The 27,324-nt window shown below is 35.6% G+C and overlaps 2 protein-coding genes across 5 annotated transcripts; one reads left to right on the plus strand and one right to left on the minus strand.

The window, feature by feature from the left end:
* The first annotated feature begins 1,025 nt into the window (after positions 1 to 1,025).
* Positions 1,026 to 2,494, plus strand: npvf (neuropeptide VF precursor). Its single transcript, XM_056742213.1, has 3 exons — positions 1,026 to 1,160; positions 1,862 to 2,235; positions 2,416 to 2,494. The coding sequence occupies exons 1-3, from the start codon at positions 1,026 to 1,028 to the stop codon at positions 2,492 to 2,494; spliced, it is 588 nt and encodes a 195-aa protein (XP_056598191.1).
* Positions 2,495 to 12,646: 10,152 nt separating this feature from the next.
* On the minus strand, positions 12,647 to 26,542 carry LOC130415423 (gasdermin-E-like). Of its 4 annotated transcripts, XM_056741114.1 has the most exons (11): positions 25,163 to 26,464; positions 22,307 to 25,066; positions 18,906 to 19,119; positions 16,354 to 16,540; positions 15,937 to 16,096; positions 15,722 to 15,845; positions 14,275 to 14,403; positions 13,997 to 14,124; positions 13,717 to 13,870; positions 13,523 to 13,596; positions 12,647 to 13,447 (listed from the first exon to the last, which is right to left on the minus strand). In XM_056741114.1, exons 3-11 carry the CDS (start codon positions 19,114 to 19,116, stop codon positions 13,214 to 13,216), a joined length of 1,401 nt encoding a protein of 466 aa, XP_056597092.1. In that variant the 5' UTR covers positions 19,117 to 19,119; positions 22,307 to 25,066; positions 25,163 to 26,464; the 3' UTR covers positions 12,647 to 13,213. The 4 variants fall into 4 exon arrangements, with proteins under 4 accessions (XP_056597092.1, XP_056597091.1, XP_056597090.1 ...); XM_056741113.1 differs by lacking the exons at positions 22,307 to 25,066; positions 25,163 to 26,464 and adding an exon at positions 26,479 to 26,542; XM_056741112.1 differs by having other exon boundaries at positions 22,307 to 26,464.
* Positions 26,543 to 27,324: the final 782 nt, after the last annotated feature.

Genomic DNA, 27,324 nt, shown 5'->3' on the forward strand with positions numbered 1-27,324 from the left:
GTCATTTTTCTGTTATTTATTTTGCTTGTTTTCCGAAATAATCTACAGGGACTTTTATTAAGAAATAGATGCACTTAAATTATTATTGAGTGTAATGTTTTGCATTATATATTTTATAATCTATAATAAATCTATTTTAAATGCAGTTTAACAAAGGGAAACCACTTTTTATTTGCTTTTACTTTTGTGCTTTTTTTATTTTTATGCAAACAATGACTCTTTTACTACTATAGCACAACATCGTGTACAAGATATTTGTTCTCAAAATACACCTGATGCCTTCAACTCTAAAATGTACGTAATTTTTCTTACTGGATGGGAGATTCAGATGTGTTCTCCTTTTAACTCTCGCAATGATTTGTATGATTTGATTACTCTGAAGAGATTTTCTCCATAATATTGCTTTAAATGTTTCTATTTGTACGTAAAGGACATGTTTCTGTGTGTTGTGCACACTGTGCCCCCTTAAAAAATGGGTGCATGACGCCCCTGTTTGGCATTCTATAAATGTGATGACCATTCATTTGTTTCTAATTAAATATAAAATATACCACTGCTCACTCACCGGATGTCATGCATGACAAGGACAGCAATTAAAAACAATCTCGTATGAAAACAAATACCAGACCATTGATGAGATGTCAATGTCTTATTTAAGCTCATGTGTCATACATATTTCAAGAAACAAATGTCATACCATACACATCAAAGTCTCCCTGAATATCTGAGAGGTAATTGGGGTCTTAGTATATGCTTCACAATGGATTGATTTGAAACTCAATTCACAATTATTTGGAACAAATATCAACTTAAAAATATTTCAATCATGGGCCAGGAAACTGAAAAGACATCACGGGTAAGCACTTTGAATTCCTTTTCAGGTGAATGTGTCCTACTGTTGCCATGTAACACTAAAGAAGGTCATTAGCGAGTGAATAAAGGTTGCTGCTGTGTGTGTTTAGAAGCTGTATCCGAATGTATAAAAACCCTGATATGTGCGTGGACTTCAGTGAAAGATTTGTAAGATGTCATACTGCATTCTCTTTTCTTTAGCTTTTGGCATCCTTAGCAGCCTAATGCTGAGGGAGGTTACCTCTCTTAGATGGCCACGGCCAGGTGACAGCGATCCTCATAGATTTACATGGGGGCAATTTCCAGCGGTAAGCATTTTACTTTTATCTCTTAACTCTATCTTTACAGAAGATTGCATTAGCAATCGAGCAGTTAGAAAACTTTGGGTGGAAATAAACCAATTATAGATAGTAGTCTACATAATGTTTTGTCATGTCAAAGTATATAAATCAACCTAGATTACACCAACAAAATCAATTTTTAAGGTCAGATCATTATTTTGATGTAAAAAAAGTATAAATATATACAAATAGCTGTAAAAAAATTACAAGACTGTTTTTCTGACTTTAAAATGTACTACTAATACTACTAATTCTACCACATTTCAAATGCAAATATTGTTTGTATTTGCATTTAATGGCAAATAAACGAAAACTGGAAAAACAGGTCAAAATTACAGAAAATTTGCTCTGAATGTATACTAGACCTCAAATACAGCAAAGGAAACAAGTTCATATTCACTTTTAAGCAATACAACAGTAATATTTGTATGATTGTTGTGTATTTGTGTATATTTAGGAAAAGATTAAATAAAACTTTCGAATGGTCCTTGATTTCTTTGCGGCTGTATTACATTTCTTATTTATAAGAATATTTGAGTATAAATTAATGCAAAATTTTATTATTTGAAATAAATTAGAAAGAAATGTAACTCGAATTTGAATGATTCAACTAAAAATCTCATGCTTTGCACATTAATTATTTGATTTGTTTATCTATTTCTTCAAAGAATGCTCAAGATGTTCCAAGGAGTTTGGAGATAGAAGACTTCAGTCTCAACATAGCCCCTACCAGTGGTCGCGTGATCTCTCCTACCATCCTTCGACTTCACCCAATAATGCCGAAACCATCTCACCTGCACGCTAACCTGCCGTTGCGCTTCGGGCGAGACTCGCAGGCGAATGCAGGTGACCGCGCTCCCAAGTCCACCATCAACCTCCCGCAACGGTTCGGCCGGTCCTGCATAATGTGTGTGCGTTCAGGGACTGGACCTTCATCCACCCTCCCGCAAAGGTTCGGAAGACATAACTTATTTACTGTGGAACCTTTTCGCACCTTGAGACTGCTTACACGTTCACCTGAAATACCATTTCCAAAAGACAGGTAATGGGTTTGCAATTTCTGTTATTCCTGTTTAAAATAACTCCAGAACTAAAAATGTTTTAATTAATTAATTTATTATTAAAAATGTATGTGCATCTGTTTAAATATTTTTTAAAAAGTGCCCTACTTCTGCATATGGATATATATTGCAGGCTATTTATTGTCTTTATTCTTTCGCAGGTCTCAAGTCAATGACTACATGATTGAAACAGAAGACTCAGAGTTATCCTCTGATGCAAACTACAAAAGTTTTAAATGAAAGATATGTCATTTACATGATCCATGTAATATATTCATAATTATCAGTGTGACGAAACAAGAAACAGTAATGGAGCCATTTTCAGTATTTCAGGAATAAGATTTGGAATAGTTAACACTTTACAATAAGGTACTATTTGTTAACAATTAGTTAATGCATTAGCTAAAATGAACTAAGAATACTAATACAGCATTTATTAATATTAGTTCATGTTAATTTCAGCATTTGCTAATACATTATTAAAATCAAAAGTTGTCACTGTTAACATTAGTTAATGCACCATGAACTAACATGAATAGCTGCATTGACATGAACTAACATTAACAGGCTTTAATAAATAATGAAAAACGAAATTGTTCATTCCAGCTAATGTTGGCTAATGCATTTACTACTGTTAACAAATAGCACCTTATTGTAAAGTGTTATCAAAACATGAAATCAACCTCAGACTTTAACTAAGACGGTGAACTGTGTGACTTTGAAAGTGTGTTTATAGGTTGTGGTTAGCCTATTAAAATTAGAATCTTATTTCAAATAGTAAAATGCATTTAGCAATAAATTCTAATGGAGAAACTATTGTTCTATATTTGTCTGTTTCTTCTTTGATTTACTCTATTTCACAAGATCTCCCAAGTGTCTACAACCTTTGTAAATGAATATCTGTATGGTCTGTGCTTGAAATTTAAAAGTACAGTTCACTCCTTTATGTGCTTACTCACTGCATTATGGCTTTAGATCTTGGACAAAACTACCTGAGCATTTAAACACAGCGAGCAAGGAGATTACACCTGGGTGAGCACACTGAAAACGCTCGCATGTAAAATGTGAATCTGTAGAATTCACGAATCTCTAATTTGAACACGAAAACGACCAAACAAAAATCAAACTCGGTTCACTGTGAGCGCATCGGTGCTATATGTTGACTCACTAGCCTATTGGCGCCAGCAGAAACATTGTTTATTGCATATTATATGTAATGCAATCCTGTGCTATCTTTTATGTTGTTAACATTGTACAGTGGTATGCAAAAGTTTACACACCCCTTGCAGAATCTGCAAAAAGCTGAAACTTTGGAAAAATAAGAGGATTTTGGAAAATGAAGGTTTACTTTTTCTTTAGTACTGCCCTGAGCAAGTTATTTCACTAAAGAAATGTTAACATAAAGTTCACACTAAAGAATAATAACAGAATTTCTAAAAATAGCTCAGTGCAAAAGTTTAAACGCCCATGATTCTTAATACTGTATGATGTTACCTAAACAATCAATGACAGTTTTTATCTTTAGTCCTAGTTGTTTAAGGGTTTCTTGTTTGTCATCAGTCATTAGACTGTCTACTGATCTTAAGAAAAATTATCCAGGTCCTCCATAATATTTGCTTTTTCAGCATTTCTTTATATTTGACTCATGTCCAGCAGTAACTGTGTGATGTTGAGTTTCCTCTTTTTACATTGAGGACAATCAAGAGCCTCATACACAACTATTACAATAGATAGAAACATTCAGTGCTGCACACAAAGTGAACACCATTAATTTAAATTCTGGTGGATGTAGACCTCAAAAAATGGTTACTAAGTTACTAAGTAACTTTAGTATTTGTATTAAATCTATAGTCTTTGACTCGAATCGAGATTCGGAACATAAGGTTTTAGAAGACGCATACGCTTGGCCCGAAGTTAAATTCCGGTCTGTGTTTGGTTATAATATAGCAATTTATTTTTATTAAATTAAATAAAGTTCCCCTGTGGAGAAAATCTTGTTTTTAATGTTGTTTTTATGCCTATGTGGTGTTTTTAATATGTTTTAAGATAAAGCCAAATTCATAATTTTAAACCATTGCAGAGTATTACTGCAGATAGTACGAAAAATTTAGTTTGAAACCTCCTCTGTTTATGACATTATAACCCTGTAACCAATAACATTAACAGATTTGAGCCATAGATATGAAGGGATAAGCCATCGACTTTGCCCTGAAACGATCATTGGTGTTGCAGCTCTGCTTATACAACACAACCACACGATGCTCAAACTTCGAATGATGTATCTATGTACCTATAATTAATGGTCCGAGCTCACGCAATTGAGTGAAGGCTGGGATTAATTGCATGTTTGCATGAATCTGTGTAGCAAATGAACCAAGGGTGTAGAGTTACATTTAAGTCTTTTTAAGCCATGAATGAAATTATTATCCCATAAAAACTTTTACATATGCTATTATAATACTTAAAGATGAGTTTAAGTGATAAAATTATCAAATGCAGTGGGACTTTAACATTAATATTTTATTGTATTTTAATTGTATTAAACGAAAACTTCTCAACAGTTATATATTATTTTGGAAGTTCTACCATAAGTTAAATTCTGGCCACATAATGTTTGCTTATGTTGTTGCCGCCGAAACCATCTATAGACCCAAACAACGCCTAGCAACCAGACGGATCACCTTAACAACACCTAGTTACCAGACAAAATATTCAAGTAACCAGCTAGAACACCTTATGGGATAAACCAGATAACTTCATATGTCGCTATAAACAGTCGGGTCCTTCCTGAGAGGTTGCTCACTTTTTAGGTGCTATTTCTAGATCTATTTCTAATCCGAGTAACCATTTGTAAAAAGAGATAAGAGTCTTTGAGAGTACAGCGGATTCTTGTAATATTGTCTCTTACCTCCTTTCAAAGGGAGGATGATTTGGTCTCGAGACAAGTTTCCCCAGCCGAGGTATGTGTACAGTTCAGCTTGATATTTTTCCAGGCAACCTGTCAAGCATCACTCAAGCACATTTCTCTCAAAGCACTCCTCAAATTATAAATGACGTCTTCTGGAATTTGAGATTGTGAAATCTCTGTGAAAAACTAAATTTGCATCATTGAAGCATATGGCCCTGTGTGATGTTCTCATAATTTCTTTCCTTACATCGTAAAATCCAGCACGTTTAGATTTGGGGGTAACCGGAGGATCTTAATGTTGTTGATTATAAAGGTGAGATTCATCATGCTACAAACTGTGAACGCCTGTAAAAGTCAAATATTGAATTAAGGATGTTATATACAGTTTTAAGGCTGTGAGGGTGCACAAACATTCCAAACAATAAATCATACACAACATTAGCATAAAATAGGAAACAACAATTGCTCACAAACTGCAGACATCCATACAACCAATATCCAGAGCATATTTTACAACATGTTAAGTAAAAACTCATCATTACATCCCAATTGTGAAAGAAATATGTCCTTATCCAGGTAAATAGATATAAGGGGACTTTGACAGCCATTGAAACTTTTCCTGTCGCCAGCTGGCGTCGCTATAACTACAAGTGAATGTAAATGTGTTTAGGTCATGACACTAACAAAATGAAGTAATTTCGGGCCAGATTTAATATTTCATTTTCAAATTAGAACAACGTGCTGTTGTAATGCAAAAATACACATGAACGTTTAGCTAGTATGTGTTCTTGTCTGTTTACCGCGTGATGGCATATTTCAATATATTGCTGGGATTGCATAACAGTTTAAACATGTCAAATATACTGTCAAATACAGATTACTGTTTCAAAACATTGTCAATGTAAGCTAGCCGATATTAACTGACGCTTGTTTACTCACGAACTCCTCCGAATATAAAGTAAAAATAGTGTTAAAGAGACTCATCTTTAATATCAAAACAGGTTGATCCTACTTACATTTACATTAATGCAATTTTTTTACCTTATATCGTTGTAATGAGCTTTTGATATCGACTTATGAAGAATGAGTGCGTTTGCTTCTAAACGCTTTGTTTCATCAGACATTTTTGAGTCACTGTGATGATTTATTTACAGATATGACTTAAGTTCGGTTCTGTGTTTTTCTTGTTTTCATTTACATTATAGTTTTATACTTGATATAGCCTAGTATGTGTTTTTCTGTTATTTCTGTAATTATTTGCAATTGTAATCAAATTACGACTTCTCTCCCTGAACATGTACTGAATGCATGTATACTGTGTCTAAGCTCTGCAGTAAAACACACTATTGTTTATCACAGGTTAAATATAATATGTAGAATGAGTAATCTATTTACAAACGTCATGTGCACTTCAAAAAAATTATGTCCTGCTAAATGACATCGTTCCGCCAGCGGAACACTTACATTAACTTCAATATTTGACGGTCCTGTTTAATGTTTCAATGTCTCTGTCATTGTCTTTTAAATAAAATAAAAAGAAGAATCTCAATGTCTGTTGTGGTGTCCAATGTCAGATCAAAAGCAATGGTTGCCCCTATTGGATAATTGTGGTACTGCAGCTTAAACACCCACAGAAGACACATCATTTGGTCTATCAAGCTCAAACTTAATAAAATAACTTTTGGGACTTCTTAGGCCGAAACATATCGATTTTTTTTTTTTATAAAATCTAAACATAATATTTTTATAGTTCGCTAAAACAATAAACATAAACTACAATTACTAGTACATTTCATGTTTTTTCATAATGTTGTTCACGGCCCTGTCTAATTTTTTCTCCTGACACTTCTAGAAACCATTTAGTCTTTCCGCTCACCTAAACCTCATGTTGAAATCTCCCTGATGAGAATCCCTCCTTTCCTGTAACATTTACACAGAAATCAAACCTGTTTGGGTTTTAAGGGAGTTTATGTCTCATGTCTCACTTGTTTCTCATAGTTCAGATCCAGAGTCACAACCACTGAGAGAGATCCGAGAATATGATTCACAACTTCACAATACAAACACTACAAACACACTTAATGATTGTGATGTTTGTCATATTAAATACAGTGTTAATCAAACTGTAACACAACATTGACCTGTCAGTATTCAAAGTGTTGCTGTGTATGAGTGAAGAGAGCAGATGACGCACTGTACCACCATACTGCCTACTCAACTGCTGTGTGTGTGTGTGCATGTGTGTGTGTGTGTGTGTGTTTCTTTGCCTTGTGAAAACAATTTATAGCTTTTAGGACAGTTGTCATAAGTGTATCATGTCGAGACTCCTGCATTTGAGTCAGAAATCTCACCACCTTTTCCACACTCACATGACTCTTCATACTCATCTCAGGTCACTTCTCTGAATGAATAAACAGGAGAAAGAAGAAAATCAACATAGACATCAAATGAGATTCTTTAATATCTCAAATGTGTAAAACAAGATTTCATTTGTCATCAAAAGAAACATTCTTAATCAAATTCATCCATAATAAAATTATCTAAATTTTGTTACCCAGATTAAATTATACCACTATACTCTAAGTATCAGCAAACGTCTCATTTATCTCAGTATATTAATTGTACAATTTTCTGAGGTTATGCTTCAATAAAACTTAACACTAGACTGTGTTATGCCACCTGCACAACAAATGATATATTTTACATTTATTTTACTTTATTTATTACTTTATTTTACACATATTGTATATCGAGGGGTGAGAACCAGAGGGGCGTAAGCAACTTTACAGAAAAAAAACAAAAAATAGCATACTTTCATCTGACTTTGTGTATTACATTTGGTCAGAAGAAAACCAAAATCTTTTTTTATAAAAAATGTCACATGTGCCTATTTGGCACCAATGTTTTGGCGATTTTGAATCATCTGCTATCCACAGGCTTTTCTCCAAAAAACAGTAACATCTTTTTGGCACCAACTGGCTAATTGTGTTCAGTAATATGTATTTGGCTACAAATGAATAACTCCAAATTGATTAAGATTTCTTATTGTTACTTCTGGTAAGGGTCTCTGCAGTTCGGAGGAAAGGGCGTGCCGAAAGGTTTCTCAAAAAAAAAGTTTGCAGTAAAATGTGTAATGCAAAGTTTGCAAACTTGTGAATTTGTGAACATAAGCCATTAAAAACAAAGTAAAATTCTTTCAGATAAGTCTTTTGCAAGATTTTGCAAAATTGCTTAATAATATATTACAGAAGGTAACTAAACTGCTCTTACTCATCTAGAAGCAGCTGTCGTAATGTTTTAAGAGTATTTCAGTTTTTATTTACATATACTAACTAAATCATAGCTGTACTTGAATGGTGCGATTGCCTTTTACTGTATTACAGCTGCTGTTGCTATTCTATCATGACACCAAGGAAAGCTAATTATTTTAAGCTTCTAAAGCGCTAGTGCAGTTGTAAGTGTTATTTTAGAGACTGTCTACCACCTTTTAAATAATAATTGTAATTCGCTTTTGATTGTGACACTTATCTATTCCTTAAATATCAGTTATTTCTAAATAGTTCAACTACAATATATGCAATCCCCTGTGCATATTGTAATTTTATCAATCTCTCAAATGAGGCTCCAGCTGAGTTTCACAGTTAAAAGAGTTTGACACACCTGACAGGACACAGCATTTAGCTTTACTTGATCACAGATGTCAAACGCTTCAGGTTGTTTGTAAAAAGTTTTCTTCTTGTGTTCATTCTCAAGTTCTCTGAGATATTTATTAATCTTGAGATCAGGTGTTCTCTGAATGTACAGCATTTTCATTTCTCACCTGTTTGTATATGAAAGCCATACTCCGCTCCTTCATTGCTGCAGATTTATCACATGTAGCAGTGCTTTAAGTGCAACTTTCGAGACAGACATTTTATAACACTTTTAGGAAGTGTGGAGGTGCAATTTCAAGTTAAGTTTTCATTAGCGCCTGTATTATCTAGATTTCTAGCTCCAAACAAAATGTTTATTGTACACATACATAACCAGCACTTTATTAATAAAAAGCACAAAGTGTGTTCATTATGAATATGAACCTTTCAATTAGAGAAAGATAAATGGAAGAGCTAAACAATCCAACTTCTCAGCAATCAAGCAGTCTGTTTCTTTAAGTATGCCTTCTGCAGTTGTTGGAACACAGTGACGTGCACAGGAATTTTGAGGGGCAGTTGCTCTGACCTGAAAAAAGGGCACACCCCCCCCCCCAAAAAACTGAAAATAAACTCCCGGGCTATATGAAGGACTGAGAAAAACTCTGATTAATTAATCAATTCGCCTACACAGTGTCATGTCATCTTTATCACAGTGCAAAATCTCTGTCTCACCTGCTGGTTGGCTTTTTCGCAGCCAACCCTGCAGTGATGTGCTACGTTGGCGTTTTACTGCCATGTAAAAAAAAAAAAGATTTCGAGAATAAAGTCGAAATGTTACGAGATTAAAGTATCAATGTTACGAGAATAAAGTCGAAATGTTACGAGAATAAAGTATCAATGTTACGAGAATAAAGTCGAAATGTCACGTAAAAAAAAAAAAAAGATTTCGAGAATAAAGTCGAAATGTTATGAGAATAAAGTATCAATGTTACGAGAATAAAGTCGAAATGTTATGAGAATAAAGTATCAATGTTACGAGAATAAAGTCGAAATGCCACGTAAAAAAAAAAGATTTCGAGAATAAAGTCGAAATGTTATGAGAATAAAGTATCAATGTTACGAGAATAAAGTCGAAATGTTATGAGAATAAAGTATCAATGTTACGAGAATAAAGTCGAAATGTTATGAGAATAAAGTATCAATGTTACGAGAATAAAGTCGAAATGTTATGAGAATAAAGTATCAATGTTACGAGAATAGAGTCGAAATGTTACGAGATTAAAGTATCAATGTTACGAGAATAAAGTCGAAATGTTATGAGAATAAAGTATCAATGTTACGAGAATAAAGTCGAAATGTTATGAGAATAAAGTATCAATGTTACGAGAATAAAGTCGAAATGTTATGAGAATAAAGTATCAATGTTACGAGAATACAGTCGAAATGTCACGTAAAAAAATAAATAAAAAGATTTCGAGAATAAAGTCGAAATGTTACGAGTTTAAAATCGAAATTTTACGAGAATAAACTCGTCGTTAAACGTATTTTGTTTACGTGAATGTTGTATTTTAAGAGTTTAAGTTGTGTCATCTGAACCAGTGAGTTCGAAAGGCCTTACAAACAACAGCAGTCATTTTTAAAACCTCTTTAGTTCACATTTGTACATTTTTTTTATATAAATCCTTATGGATTGTGGCTTTTATAAACTTGATGCAACCAGCTTTTTGTACATTAGGTTATCAAGCATTGTTTTAATATTTCAATGTTTGTATTCTATTTCAATGTTTGCTTCGGTTTATCATATGAATCCATATGCCAAAACTCGTTGTGACCCCCTGCTGAAGTACTTTTACCAAATCCTCCACAGCCATTGTTTCTAGCAATTCTGTAAATTTTCTCAAAATATTACGAGTTTATTCTCGTATTACTACGAGTTTATTCTCGTAAAATTTCGACTTTATTCTCGAAATCTTTTTTTTTCGTGGCACTAAAACGCCGTCGTATATTAAGGCATTTAACCTTTTTGGATAAAATAATTAATGTGAAGCATTACTTCCATCATTCATTCTTCTTGCTAAAACGAAATGTGAGAAACTAACTATCATCAAAAAATTGTAGCCTATATCTGTCTTATTATTTAGGCTAAATGTGGCTAAACGTGGCAAACTCAGCGTGGATTTATGAAGATTTTACTTCATTTCAAAAAACTTGATGATGATGATCGTTCGTTTGTTATACATCACAAACTCACCTTTTCTGACAACGTTGAGTCGTCTCACCCTACAACCGCGACACTCTCCTTCTAGGACCGCTCATGCAGGCTCAGGTGCCGGTGCCGAAAAAGGCACCCCTGCCAGATTAAGCACCCCCTTCAAACACATGCTGTCTGATTGGCTAATTCTAACCACTCCCCTTTCCACACCTAATCCTAACCCCTCCCCTAACACCTAATCCTCACCCTAACCATTGTGGGTATGAGGGGGTGCAGAATCTGGCAGGGGTGCGTTTTTCAGCATAACACCGGTCGCGTGCAGCTCTGCAGCCATGTAAACAGAGTTTGCTCTTCCCCTACTGACTTTCATTTTCGGTGACCGAATATGGAAGTGAATGAGGCTTTGCGTTGTTTTTTATCTAGACCTACGTGAAATTCTGCATCCATTGTACGATTTATTTTTTTCTTTTTTCCACCTCAGAAGGGCAACCTGAGTCGAGAAGGGCAATATGGGCAGTTGCCCGGGCAACCTGAGCAACCCCCCTGTGCACGTCCCTGTTGGAACATATGATAGGCAGTGTGTAATACATAAGGTTTGTAACATCCTGAAAATCTTTAATCAGATGGTTCCTCTAAGTCACAATAGTCTCAAAGAGGAAATCGTGGCTGCACTAGGCTACAGCAGCAAGAGAAAGAAAAAGTCACTGACAACCACCAAGAAAGTATTTTGACCTTTTTTTCTTTAAACACAAGATTTTTACTGTTCGTAAAATGTGGAGTAATTTTAATACAGCAATCCAGCAAAAAAAAATGCATCCCTTGTTAGAACCAACAACTTGCCCATACTATATATTTTTCATTCTTTACTTTATTAATGTAGTAATTTAGAAGATTTAAGATAACCAAAAAACGAAATAGATAAAACATGATAAGTCACATAAAGGCGTGTTTAAGTTTAAGAGCAATTCTCCGGTTGTCCTGCAGGTGACCTCATAAATCTGTCTTCTTACGATGCACTTGGGGCTTAACGATTACTCCAGAGCACTCGTAGATATACGATGATTTCCAAGTGTTACTTAAGTTACGATGCTTTTGGGAAACCGACCGTTATATTAAGATTTTTACGACCAATTTAGGATTACGATGCTTTTGGAAAACGCAGCCCAGATCGATTCAAGTATTCATTTACGATTTATATCACCGCGAGAGCCATTCGAAAGCATACAGAGCGGACCGCGGGAAGCTGTGGGGACGCGTTTGTGCGCGAGACGGACACGGACAGTCAAGTATACCCGGGCCTTTAGAATGGATCTCGCGATACTTTGGTCTACGCAGCGCCAAAAAGAGTTGAACGCGAATATAATTAAAACATGATTGCTTAATGTAACAATGAAAGCTTATTGTTTTTTTATTGCAACATTTTATGCACATCTGAATTATGGTTGTTTGAGTTTGAAATTCACATTGTCTACGTTGTTATTTTTCTTTTCTTTTAGCAACCTTCTTGTGACTCAAAATCGCATTACCAGCCAAAGTTTCTATTGATACTTTTGTGTCATTGTCATCTTACTCATTGTTCCTCTTTTTTACCTAATAATAGTATGATTAATTCAATCCAACACTGTACATTTGAAAGGAAATGAGTAATACAGACTTTATTGAAGATATATGTACACTATTTTGAAGTGTAAAACTAATAATTCACATATTTGCATAATAAAAAAGGCAGTTCTCTTAAATCAGGCAATATGTGTAGTGTCACAAAGGTTTTTACTTACATACATAAATGACATACTGTACATAATTTACTATTTTCAGTTCCAAAGCATAACAGATTTTAGTATATTATAAAAAAACAATTCAAACCTTTTTATACTATTTGTCATTTCAGAGAACACTTAGTAGAAAAAAAGCATGTCTTTAAGGTTTAAAAAAAATGAATATAACAAAAAGCCTTCAAAAACAACAGGTAAAAAGTGCATATTCTTGTATAGGATATTTTTGTAAATTGGTTAATGTCTGTCTATAAGAAAACTTCATATTACCAAATTAAAGTAAATATAACTGATTAAAGGGACAACATCTAAAAATATCTTGTGGATTACCATTCTAAAATTATGAAAGATAAAATGAGTGCAAACGGTTACATGAGCAAGAAAATGTCCATTATTAACCTTTTAGTCATTCTGAGAACACACACGAGTACACTAAACGTTACCGTCAATGAGGCATGAAAGACCACTGATGGCAATACACAGAACATACGGTAGGAATCCCTTTTCACATGTAACGTCTGCAAACATTAAATCATCTTCTCTCTTTAGTAAAACATTGCATGATTTAAAAAGGTCGACAACTCTGTGGAATGTGTCTTCTTTCTGTAAGAAAACAGGTATTGTGTCTTTTGAGAGTGGCTCTGAGTTAGCCATCAGGAGATTTACCTATAAGAAACAGAAATATAACAGTCAGATACAAACGACTTTTCTGATTTTTATCAATCACTAGCACTAACTTACTAAGTCTTGCAGGCTTCTAAGGCCCTCAGGGGAGCAGAAACTTTCTAACAGTTGTAATCCATCATCCGTCAACTCTGAACATAGAAATAAAATGAAAAGTTTGTACAATATGAATGAAGATAGAAAGACTCTTAAGACAAGCTGCTTTCAGCTGTACTCCTCACAGGCTCTTGATTTTGATATACAGTACTGACCCTCAATGGCACTGAGCAGCTTATGCATTGCCACCAGAATTTGCTCGCTGTTGTCTGGTTCAGACAGTAACTCTAAAACTTCACAAATAATATCGTTCTCATCTTCAAACTCGTTTTGGAGTAATTGATCTTCACCTCTCCTTAGAACCTCAAGCTAAGATATAACAACAAATGTAATGAGACGCAAATAGAAGAGGAATTATTTTTTGTAATGCTCTTTCAGGTTTTATGAAATATTAATAACAATTTTAACAACTTGTAAGGCATTGTTTCTACTCACCCTATCCACCAACACTGACAGGGAGGTTTGGTCCAATAGAATTTCCCTCAAATTAAGCAGTAAGGTGGAGCGGCACTCAGAAGTCAGATCAGTCAGCACACAAAACCTAGTCTGAACATCTAAAAGTGCTACAAAAGACCATATAAACATTCTTAAAAGAAATTCTCAATTGCTTCTTATCATATTCTGAAAGGCCAAAAGAACCATTTAAGGAAAATGCTAAATTGATAAACTAAATGTTGCTTCTACACACCATGCGCACACTCACATACAAGTACCTGTTTTAAGGGAACTAATTGAGCACCCTTCTTCAATCTTTTGTAGTCCCCAAGGACCATCCACTTCTGAATAATCTGGATCCTCGGATATGTCATCCGACTCAATTCCATCCGGTTCAAAACACAACTCTGATCACAAACAATCACACATAATAATACATTTAAAGAGTTTAAATAGTGCTTATTAAAAGTGCACTATTTTAAAAAAAAAAAGTTTTATCTTAAAAGAAAAATAGCACTTTTGAAAAAATATGTTTGAAATAATACACACTCATAAAAACCCTAATAAAAAGCTCAATAACGGCAGTCACCTAATGGATAGGTTGAAGGTATGTTGAAAATAGGGCTGTCACGATTTCTATTACACAACTATTGTGGCTATTATGGTAATGTCTATTTACTTTTTAAATACATAAATGAGGCTATAATTCAAATTCATCTTAATTTTGAATTTACTTTGGCCAATGAATCACACTCAAAATACAAGGTAAGGAGGTAGAAATGGGGGAAAACTGTTCTCTTGTGGCTCCCAATTATTTACATTATGCAGTATTTAACTTACTGTAACATCACGGTTATTGTAATACCCATATATTTGAACTCCCTATAGTTGAGATTTTGTCACAGCTAAATTACTCTTATTTTATCCTACATTTTATTCACTGTGAGTGAGTTGCACCAACAAGGATTAAAGTGAACAGAGTTTAGAGCAAATCTGGGTTTGTTGATCCAAGTTTAATTTTTAATCGAGTTGTGTTGCACCACTTAATTTTAAACACAGATTAACAAATTGTGGATTAAAGTTAAACCTGTTTTTAAATCGTCATTTGCAACCTCTTCACGACGGTAGAGATCCGCCCATTCATGATACTCATACAATGGACCAGACTATAATTTAGAATAGATACCGGCACCCCTGGTCCCTGTAAAACAACTTTCCTCTTCTCAATAAATTTGTCTTTTTCTTGTTTAATCACAGACTTTGTTGTATTTGTATTGGATAAGAAAGGAGGGGTTTTTGAATTTGAAGTTCATAGCCGACAAGCCAATTTATTGGGCCTCCATGTGCTGAGTTGTTTTAAAAAATAAATGATTTTTTAAAAAGAGCAACTCTGAAGCATGACTGATGATCCTTTTCCTGTACATTTTATAATAAATATGTGTTTTTTTAAACCTCCTCAGTAGCTAATTTAAAGTTAATCCTTAATGGATTCTTCAACGGATCATATGATAGTTTAAATATAAACATTATTTTAAACAATTGGGATTGAAGTTTGGTACAAAAGAATTATTAAACAAACCTTGATTTAATCTAGATTTATGAATAATCCTTATTGGTGCAAGCCACCCTTAGTCTGCTTAAAAAATTATGAGTGGGAATCAGAAAGTCTGCAGTTAATTTAGCAGTTATCTTATATAACTCATTTTTTTTTTAAATGTCACTGACCAATGTAGCCATCACTGCTGATCATCATTTTAATGACACTGTATGCAACTACAGTGCGTGCTGGGATGGTCATTATTTGGTCAGAGTTACGTTTTAGTTCACCCTTCGCTTTCATTGACATCATCTGAAACACCATAGACACATTGAAAACATTTAAGAAACAAAGTGCTGCTTTAATGTCTTAATCCCAAAGCAAATACAAGTTTCTTACAAACCTTTGAATGTCCTTTCAAAGTAGAAGAACAGCTGCCCTGCTCCTGTCCACTATAAGAGATGGTACTCTCACAGGTAGTAAAGATTCGCTCTTTGAGGAGGGTTAACAATAGTTTCCCTTTTAAAAATTGCTTAATTAAACCATGACTGAGATCCACCTTCCTATGAGGATTATAATTTAGCCAAAAAGAAAAATCATAAGAGCCAAAACTATATAACATAACAAGGAAAAGCATTCTTTTACAAACAACGATCTCAGAGGAATTAAAGCAAGTTTTTCAATTTATAAATACAATTATTAATATTTATACATACTCTTCGGGCACAACTGTGCAACATGCATACAAAAACGTCAAGACATCTTCATTAATATATTTAAATAAAGACACACAATACATCTTAAAAGTCCATTTTATTACCTGCCTTGGGAGTCCTCCAGAAGTTTTGGAATATCCATATATTCCTTTCCGAGTGTGTCGAAAGAGAAGTGCAGTTTAGAACTGCCCAATCCAGTCACATTTAGTGCTTCATCTCCCACCTCCACTGATCCACTTCCATAGTTTTGGTATGTTGCATTCAATTTCAGAAATTCTCCTTCCTTCCGCTCTAATCAAAACAAGGACAGGGGCCATCAAGACATTTAAAATGACATTTTAACTTTCTTTCTTCTGCACAAAACAAAAGAAGATAGTTCGAAGAATCTTGGTAACCAATTAACATTGACCCCAATTGATTAACAAATCTACAAATTCTAAAAATCAATTATTAAATTGTATCAAAGTGATATAACACCCATAAATTTAAATTCGGCTCTTGTTTATTTTCTATTCCTCAGTTTGTTCCTCCTAATGAAAATTGTTTCTTCTTGTGCGAGTCATTTATAGTTCCTGATTTCCCCATGGAGGGTTTTGTTTTCTGTTTATAGTTATTAAAATATTTTGTGTTAACCCTTACCTCCCTGCGCCTGGGTTCTGCCAATCTGTTGCGTAACGAGAATTTTCATTTTTGGATGAACTATCTCTTTAAAAATTGCAATGAGCCAACCACTACCTATATATTGACACGTTTTGAAGTTCGAGAGCAAAGGCAGTTTTTCAGTTCCTTATAGCTCGTACACACCAGGACGATAATAGCACGAGTTTATCGCCAGCGTATTTCGAGTTGTTTTTCAACGTTAATACCTCAAGTGATGTTCACTGCTGATGAGTCGAATGGATGTGAAAAAAAATATATTTAAAGAAATTATATTTTATTTTAGAGAATATGACACGTTTATGTAGATTAAAACAGCTCTAATTAAAACACAATAATGCACCAATAATGTTAATGAACAAATATCATATATAATATTAAATGACTGAAATGTCCCGTTTTATGTGAATTACATACTTTTATGTTACTAAAGTTTTGAATGATATTAAAAAAATTTCAAGCCTTTACAAGCGCGCAATGAATATCGGGATAACCGAGGCTGTGAAGGATACATTCATTCTATCCTTAAAAACCCACGAAAATAAGGTCACATTTTTGGGCTGCATTTGAAGCAGCCTTTGAATCGGGATAGCCACATACATGGGCGTAAATCCCGGGGGGGGCATGTCCCCCTCTATCCGAGTGTTGTCCCCCCCTCGATCAATAAAACTCGCATTCTCTATTTTCATAATAAGAAGAAAATGCAAACGCAAAAATGCGTTTAAAGTTTAAAAACTGTTGAGTCCCCCCTCCCCTGCCTCTCACAGTGGTTTGGCCCACTGCCTGCTCTCCCCGTCCATCTCACCTGGGCATTGCTCAACACATTCAAGTCAGGTATGCGGCTCTGTTCATCATTGGTTGTATAACTCCAGTAAGAAGGATATTTTATTCACTTTAAATGAAGTGATTCTCTTTAATATAGTTGATGCTGATTCATTAATAAATTAGTTGTTGCAAAAAAATGCTGATTACCGATGTATTTTCCACGAATCTGCTATGTTAGCGATTAAAACGTTAGTAAACGTTAGCTAGTAAACGTTAGCTTGTTACAAAGGACGTCACACACTGCAACTAACACGCCGATTCTCATGCTTTGTTTTATTTTTGGCGACCTGGCATGATGCGAACATTAACCGCAACAATTAGCCACCGATCCTGCCATTCAGGTCACGTGTCACAGCGCGAACATACCGGTTACAATATTGTGATGTTGGCACTATATCTAGCGTCCACAAAAGGTGCACATCTTTCATTCAGTTGGAAAAGGTCGTTTTCTCAGCATTTATTTTGTGCAGTATGCGCGGCGAATAAGCCGTATAAATCAGGATAAACTTTTCAAGTGTTTAAAAAGTGACTCATTGTCAACATCAAGTATCATGGGTAGTGTGTTTTTATATCTGTTTCCTGTCTTCACAACAAAAAATATATAAATGGAAAATAGCTTTATGTGTCACTTCAGTGAAGTTATAATATGACTGCAAGTCTGCATGATAAACCTAATTCATATTGTCGCTTAGTGTCGTTGTAAGTACAATTTTGACTATTATTTGTGTCCCCGTCAAAAATTACTCTTGAGAAATTGTATATGTATTTTTCATGAAATGTCCCCTTTAAGAACACAGCCCCCGAATTGGGTCACAGTCCAATTGGGTCACTCGCTTGCCTCACAGAATAATTAATCTTGCTTCCTCTTCATCAATGTATGCTCGGGCAAGACCCTTTTGTGCTTGAGCGCCACCAAGTCATGTTTTAGTGTAACTTCAGCAGCCCCAGGCTCCTGAACAAAAGCGCATATCTCATTGGTCGGCAAGCTTTTAACGCGGTGCGTCAAACCAAAAGAACGTGCGTTTCATTTTTTTTTCGGTTTACATCTAGCGTTTTGCCCGTCGGAGTGCACACTCAAATTGACGCCCTTTGTTTAGTCACGAGGCGTTAAACGTCGACAATAAACACAAGTGATTGTCCTACCGGTGTAGACAGGCCATTACAGAAGATTTACCAGGTTCTATAGGCCTACAACCCTTCTCCAGAAGGTGATTAAGATCAAAGTCCGTGACTCTGTATTTATCTTTCCCGAAGAACCACGTTTTTGGCTTCTTCCACACCACAGCAAGCAGCTCGAGTTTCCTTGAATCGTTAAAACTGGCTGGAATCAGATCACCATCAGGATCACTCTGTCGGACCAGCTGCTTTATTGCTTTATCAAGCATCCCCTGCACAGAAACACAAACACAGCTTCATTAAATCACTTTGCAAAATGTATAAACGCCTAGTTTTTACATTTATGAAAAACAGCTTGGTCTATGAACGAACTTCCTCTCAGATTTTTGTCAATAACATATTTTTGTATAAGCATTATTTAAGTCAGATTATCATGAAAAGGGACCCTATGGAGTCTGAAACTGTGCAGTGTAAGGCCGGTGCCAAGGTGTCCACCTCAAAAGGGCACGACATCCTGAGAAACACAGAGCTTCACCCAAAACAATGAACTGCCCAAAGGGTTTGCATCTCATCTCATATAGCATGCAACTATGAATGATGACTGCAAACTCAAACCTTTACATCTGTTCTCTTCTCCCCCTCTCCTCTTTCACTCCAACTCAATTTGAGCTCTTCAAAGCTCACCCATGAACTCGATTTGACGGATACCATATCTTATAAGAACAAGGAAACTTCATATGCATATTTGTGACCCTGGATCACAAAACCAGTCTTAAGTAAGACGGGAACATTTTTAGTAAAAGACAAAAATACATTGTATGGGTCAAATTGATCGATCTTTCTTTTGTGCCCAAAACAATTATAATATTTAGTAAAGAGCATGTTCCATGAAGATTTTGTACATTTCTTACCTTAAATATATATAAAAAACGACATTTTTGCGAGTGGATGACCTGCTACAGCAACTCTGATTAACAACTTCAAAGGCGATTTTCTTAATATTTTGTTTTTTTCTCCATCAGATTCCAGAGTTTTAAACGGTTGTATCTCCGACAAATATTGTCCTATTCGAACAACACATAGCCTACATCCATAGAAAGCTTAATTATTCAGCTTTCATGTGATGTAAAATATATTTGACCCATTGGTCTCTTTTCAAATGTCGCAGTGCGATTGGTACAATGGTCGCATTTCCACAGCAGTAGACCAGATCATAACATAATAAAGATTTATTTAATATGCTTACTTAAAACGTTGGAGACTAATAATATGATTTTCCGTTTAGTACAAAAAAAGTGTTGTCTGACCAATCTAAATAGGGTAAGCCTCAATCTCTAAGTATTGTAATATTATTCTATCTAACTGTATAAGAAACTATGGCATGATTATATAAGATGTCATTAGAAAATGTACCGTTGGTCTATTTATCTCTTTGGAGTGGTCTTGACCTCTGGCTAGTAATAATTATTACTCTTATTAAGTGTTCATGGTCTAGGCTGACTAAAGGTAAGTTTAGCAGTGAGTTGCGGGGGCAGCCACCTAAATGCAACTGGTCTCTTAACTCTGGCAATGACCAAGAGATCCGCGTATAAATGGCCGGCGCGAGACTCTAGCGACATGAGAACCGGACGAATGAATATAGTTTAGAGAAAAGCAGGAGAATCAAACATGTATCCAAATTTCACGATTATTGTGAAACGTAAAAATCAGAGTAGCCTACATATAATTTCATTCAACGATTCACAAGGTTTTTCCTTTTCATCTTCAGATTAGAGTCAGATAAGATTACGCGATGTTAAAATAATGTTAACAATAACAACCCAGAAAGACAGAACGCGCACATCCCGTCGATCGCCACGCCACTGGTGGTTTTTGCTGTTTCCTTGAATTTGATGAGTTTCATATTGATTTTAAAGTTGATTTGCCAATATTTAGGCTTTATTGATAGAAAACCGCTTGATTTTTTTACATTTATTCCGTAAAATTGTGGTGCCATCCCAAAAAGGTAAATAACCTCTCTCACGTACCTTCTCTGGGCCGGTTCCACATCTGTGAAATGATCTGCCCGCAGCTACAAGATTAGCAGATTCTGTAGCCATCTTTAAGAATCGCCTGAAAGCACATCTCTTCCATCAACACCTGACCGATCAATTCAGACTTCTATCTCTTTTCTACTCTTTCGAAACTTAGCTTTTTATAATGTGGTAGGCTATATGAGACTAGTTTTTTTATTGCACTTATGCCTTTTGTTGTACTTGTGTTGTTCTAATTGCTGCCATTGTTTATCTCCTCTGTAAATCGCTTTGGATAAAAGCGTCTGCGTAATGACTACATGTAAATGTTAAAAAGGGACTCGAAACGTAGCAGACCCTGATAGCACGTGCACATAGGCCTACATCTAGGATGCGTCTATTTGACGTCTGCCTTTATATCTGCAAGATGTGTTTTTTTTTGTTTGCTCATCTGAAATACGTCTCTGAGACGTCTGCTGTCAGATGTCATGTAGACATTGAGAAGATGTCTGTACGATGTAAGACAGATGTAAAACAGACATCTTAGGGACGTACCTTCAAAAAGCACGTCGTAATTCAAAAATAAGTATTATAATATGTATAACATATTGAAATGCTAGCTAACATTTTGGCGAACACGTATGAACGTTTTACTTACACCTCACACATTGTTACACAATAAACGTTTATAGAATAGGATAATTTACTCTTAAGCGAGTATAATCATTGACCACGCCTGCCATTGTATTCTTATGAAAACAATGAGGTGTTATTAAAAATATTTAAGAACTTCTTAGGAAATTTTGAAGAATAGCGCTTGACATTCTTTACATTGTTACAGGAATTTATTAACATTCTTACGAACTTCCTTTAACTTATGTTAATTAACATAATTCCCGTATGACATATCGCTTGTTGTTCCCAACTCTTTGTAAATCGCTTTGGATAAAAGCGTCTGCTAAATGACTAAATGTAATAAAGATCCTATTTTGTTAATCTGGTGTTCTGTCGAATTGTTGTATTCTGTCAGATTTTCCTATAACGCAGAGCGATATTTAATATAATCTAAACCACATCGACAAAATAAACAGGTAGGATGATTTTACAATGCAAAATACCCTGTCAGATAGTCCTACCATCTTCAAATAAACACATAAAAAGGTTTATACTGTAAATACCCAATCAGATTGTACTACAGTGAAAAATAAATATGTAGATTGATTTAACAATGAAAATACCCTATCAGATTGTTTTAGCAGTATAAAATGAACAGATAGGATGCTTTTACAGCGCAAAAAATATGAATGTGTGCCTGCCTGGTAGGACAATCTGAAGTAAGACTAAATATCAGGACACCGGCCCAAGGTTATCTTCAGAGAATAAATTGGTTACTTTCATACCCTGAAGTAAACATGCGTAAAAAAATACTTTAAGATTAACTACAAACCTGTTTGTTCTTGTAACCCTACTGAAGCAGTTGTGGTAGAAGAAGCGGTTTGGTGACTCTGTAGAGATCTGCGTTCGACTGCGTAGATATTCGGCACTGTGCGTAGACCTCGGTGTGTCGCATTTGTTATTCACATGAGCTCTCGCGATTCTTTGATGTCATACGTCTATCGGTCTCCGCAGGCAGCATTGCATAAAGTCGAATGCACCTCTAAAAACGCTGCAGGGGTTTCACTTACGTGTCGAAATCATAAAAAAACAAACAGACTAGTTCTTCCAGTGATTTCTTCTTGATCAACAAGTTACTAATCCAAAGAGTTGTAATGCAGAGTAGTTTCATTTATTTAGCTAATGAGAAGTCTTCAGTACAAAGTAGGGATGCACCGAAATTTTTCGGCCGAAAATGGCCCAAAAGTGCATTTTCGGTTTTCGGCTGAAAGACTTTAATCACCGAAACAACACGGCCTAAATGTTGTGATTACACAAACAGCGCGCACGAGAAATGATCGAGGGCGCGAAGGATGGGGAGAACCCGCGTGGAGACGGAGCAGCGCACATAGCAGGAGAAGGAGATCAGAGGGCAGAAAAAAAGTCTCATCTCTCTGCACAAGATGAGGGGCATGCACCCTCGTTGTCTGATATGTTCAGTGAAATCCTGCAAGAAAGTGCCTCAAATAATAAGTAGGCTATATATGTGACTATAAGATTAAAAGATAGTGTATAAATATTTATTATCCACTTTGCACAGCTGTAATTCTTGCTGCATTTGTTGTTGTTTCAGATACAGTTAACATATGGGCTATGGCAGTCTTTGTTTTGATACACTATTATTTTGAAGGCCTACAGAGAAAATATTATTGTATCTTTAAGCAGTTGCACTTGTTCAGAATGCACTTTCTTGTAGTAGTCCCACAGATTTTTATTTTTAAATGCACTTATGAGAGAACATTTAATTTTACAACCTTTCAGCAGGCCAGTACATTATTATTTAATGTACAGATGAGAGGGGTCAAGTTAAACATTTTAGATTTTATTTTATTTTATACAGTGTATTGCTGCAATGTGCTAAATGAATATTTGCATAAATTGTAATTGATTTATTCTTTGAAACTTTAATATTAATTTATGCAATTGCAATGCCTTGATTTTAGTAAAGTTAGCACACTGTCATAGCCATAAATGTAAGGGTACTAATAATTGGCATAATTTCTTTCGGTGTTTCGGCCTTGGTTTTTTCAAGATGCCAATGACTACAATGAAGGATTGAAACAAATCGTGCTGAATCAGAAATCGTACAGTTTCCACTGTTTCCTTGCAGTTGTTGAATTTCATATTGATAAATTGATGTTCAAATTGATTTGCTAATATTTAGCCTTTATTAATAGAAAAAAAAGGCGATTTTTACATTTATTCTGTAATAAAGGGACGTGAAACATAGCAGACCATGATAGCACACATACATCTAGGATGCGTCTATTTGACGTCTGCAAGATGTTTTTTTATTGTTTGCTCATCTGCAATACGTCTTGGAGACGTCTGCTGTGAGATGTCATGTAGAAATTGAGATGTCTGTACGATCTGTATGACAGATCTTTAACAGACATCTTACAGATGTACCTTCTGGGTAGGGTACCAAAGGACGTTGTTATTCACAAATTAGTATTATAATATTTATATCATATTGCAATGTTAACTAAAATTTTGGTGAACACTTATGATCGCCTCTTAAGCGAGTATAATCATTGACCACACCTGCCATTTTATTCTTACAAAAAAATGAGGATGTTATTAGAATTACTTGAGAACTTCTTAAGAATTTTTTAAGAATAGCACTTGACATTCTTAAAATTGTTACAGGAAATTCTTAACATTCTTACTAACTTCCTTTAACTTACTCTGGCCAAAATTATAAACGCATCACTTATGTTTTTGCCGCCATTTTTCATGAGCTGAGACTTTTTCTATGCACACAAAATGCCTATTTCTCTGAAATATTGTTCACAAATTTGTCTAAATCTGTGTTAGTAGTGAGCACTTCTCCTTTGCCGAGAAAATCCATGCACCTCACAGGTGTGGTATATCAAAATTCTGATAAGACAGGATGATAATCGCACAGGTGTGCGTTAGGCTGGCCACAATAAAAGGCCACTTTAAAATGTGCAGTTTTATCACACAGCACAATGCCACAAATGCCACAAGTTTTGAGGGAGCGTACAGTTGGCATGCTGACTGCAGGAATGTCCCCCAGAGCTGTTGCCGGTGAATTGAATGTTAATTTCTCTACCATAAACCATCTCCAGAGGCGTTTCAGAGAATTTGGCAGTACATCCAACCGGCCTCACAACTTCAGACCACGTGTTAACACACCCGCCCAGGACCTCCACATCAAGCATCTCCACCTCCAAGATCATCTGAGACCACCTACTCCGGACAGCTGCTGCAACAATTTGTTTGCAAAACCAAAGAATTTCTGCACAAACTGTCAGAAACTGTCTCAGGAAAGCTCATTTGCACGCTTGTCGTCCTCATTGGGGTCTCGACCTGACTGCAGTTCGTCGTCGTAACCGACTTGAGTGGGCAGACGCTCACATTCAATGGCGTCTAGTACTTCGGAGAGGGTTCTCTTCACGGATGAATCCCGGTTTTCACAGATGGCAGACAGCGAGTATTGCATTGTGTTGATGAGCGGTAGCTGATGTCAACGTTATGGATCGAGTGGCCCATGGTGGTGGTGGGGTTATGGTATAGGCAGGTGTATGTTCTGGACAATGAAGACAGGTGCATTTAATTTATGCCATTTTGAATGCACAGGGATACCGTGACGAGATGCTGAGGCCCATTCATCCACGACCGTTACCTCATGTTGCAGCATGATAATGCACAACCCCATGTTGCAAGGATCTATACACAATTCCTGGAAGCTGGAAACATCCCGGTTCTTGCATGGCCAGCATACTCCCCGGACATGTCAACCATTGAGCATGTTTGGGCCACAATCAACAACCTGATCAACTCTATGCGAAGGAAAAGTTTTGCACTGCGTGAGGAAAATGGTGGATACTGGACGTGACATAAAAATGCTCAGAGAATTAATTTGTTACGATTATATTGAACCATCTATTTATATTTTACTGAACCCTCGTTGAGTCCCTTGTAGAGTCTAAAGATAAAAAAGTCTATGAAAAAAAATAACATTTTAAAAAAGGGAAATAAGAATGTGTTATGGACAAAAAAAGGATGTGTTTTTTTGGGGTACGATAAACTTTGCAGGATTTCTGTAAAATAAAATGCACAATCCTGAAGCAATAATACCCAATGAATGTAGAAGGGTTGCCCCTTTACAAAACATGAAATAGTTACCTTATATAAATTTTCACATGCCCATTTATGAGGAATATGTAGCATTATTGATGGGACAATCCTGAAAATGGCACATACCTGACTATGAAAAATCATGCACTAAAAATAAAAAAAGCTTTACAAATTTCACATCTGTATTTGAACCACCTAATCTTAAAATCTGTGCTCTTTCCATAGTAAAAACTACGGAAGCCGATAGGTGTCTCCGGGCTGCAACGTAAGGATACACATGCAAATAGAAAAACACCATCAAATTCACAAAGCCACTTCCTTAGTTTGGTGACACATGTCCTGCAAATACTCGCAACACAAACATGCGTTTTCTTCCGTTGCAGCTCAGCGAAACCTATCGGCTTCCGTAAAAAAACGATGGTAAAAACTTTTTTTTTCGTGGTTAGTTTGACATTTTTGCGGATTTCACCTCTGTTTCGGAACTGAAAGTTGAGGTTACTGTTTTTAACGCACATACACTTGAGTAACGTAATGTCACATATCCGCCTTTTCTTGAATTTCCACAACTCCATCTGTTTATTCGGCAGTAAACTTATTAGAGGTGAAGAACGCCACACATTGACGTTTCTTCAAGTGTAAAACAAGAGCAAATATAAATCTCTAGCTCGAATAGCTTGTTTTCCCAGACGACATAAACACATATCAAGACTTAGTGGGCGTCCCCGTTATATTCACAGACTGCTTTGCTTTATCCTTTAAAGCCTCATAATATTATTTTACTATATTTCAATAAGATCATCCGACGAAGCATAAAATAAAGTAAACAAGCGTAAAACAAAACTTTTAAATATCAACTACAACCTGTTTGTGTGGTCCAGTGTTGGGAGAAGAAGCGGTTTGGTGTTTCTGTAGAGATCTGCGTTCGACTGCGTAGATATTCTGCACTGTGCGCAGACGTCGGTGTGTCGCGTTTGTTATTCACATCAGCTCTCGCGATTCTTTGATGTCATACGCGTATCGGTCTGCGCAGGTAGCGCAGCATGAAGTCGCTTAAAACGCTGCAGGGTTTTCACTTGCGTGTGGAAATCATATAAACTAAAAATAAGCAAGTTCTTCAAGTGATTTCTACTTGATCAACTAGTCACCAATCCAAAGAGTTCAATTGCTGTATAGTTTCATTGATAAACTAATGAAAAGTCTTTAAGAAAAAGAGTTTTCTATGCAGAACTTGAATTTTAGCTAGGTGTTTGTAGTGCATGGGTGAGAGCCTGTCAATTTATTCTTATGAAAAATGAGGATGTTCTTTAGAAAATATTTAAGAGCTTCTCAGGAAACGGCATCAAATTTACAATAGAATACACCCAACAGTACAACACACCTTTTAAAGAATACAACTTCAAAACATCCAGGGTAAGTAGATGAACTTGTTAAACAGCAACACCAGAACAAAAGAACGCAGATGTTAGAAGTCACAGGGTCTAATATTTTCCATTTTTCTTTATGGGTTATGTTACCGTTTCATAGTTGAGATGATGCAGTCACACATCAAATACAGAAATGTTTGAACCTCTAGGAAGCACCCAGAGTGTAAACGACTTAATGAAAATCCTTGATCGACTTAAGGATCTTTCCATTGTTACACAATCGAACAGGCCTTTAATCAATGCAATCACTTTTCCTTAAATACAGTAGCTAAATGTGTAACAA

The sequence above is a fragment of the Triplophysa dalaica genome, chromosome 25, assembly GCF_015846415.1.
Source record: "Triplophysa dalaica isolate WHDGS20190420 chromosome 25, ASM1584641v1, whole genome shotgun sequence".
In the NCBI taxonomy this organism is placed as follows: domain Eukaryota; kingdom Metazoa; phylum Chordata; class Actinopteri; order Cypriniformes; family Nemacheilidae; genus Triplophysa; species Triplophysa dalaica.

Coding starts and splice junctions, on each gene's coding strand:
- LOC130415423 (XM_056741111.1), bottom strand. CDS start 20,946: ATGGCTACAGAATCTGCTAATCTTGTAGCTGCGGGCAGATCATTTCAC. Junction 14,125..14,274: donor AATTAGTTCCCTTAAAACAG/GTACTTGTATGT, acceptor GGTCTTTTGTAG/CACTTTTAGATGTTCAGACT. Junction 13,448..13,522: donor TTAGAAGCCTGCAAGACTTA/GTAAGTTAGTGC, acceptor TGTTTCTTATAG/GTAAATCTCCTGATGGCTAA.
- npvf (XM_056742213.1), top strand. CDS start 1,026: ATGTCATACTGCATTCTCTTTTCTTTAGCTTTTGGCATCCTTAGCAGC. Junction 1,161..1,861: donor CATGGGGGCAATTTCCAGCG/GTAAGCATTTTA, acceptor ATTTCTTCAAAG/AATGCTCAAGATGTTCCAAG. Junction 2,236..2,415: donor ATACCATTTCCAAAAGACAG/GTAATGGGTTTG, acceptor ATTCTTTCGCAG/GTCTCAAGTCAATGACTACA.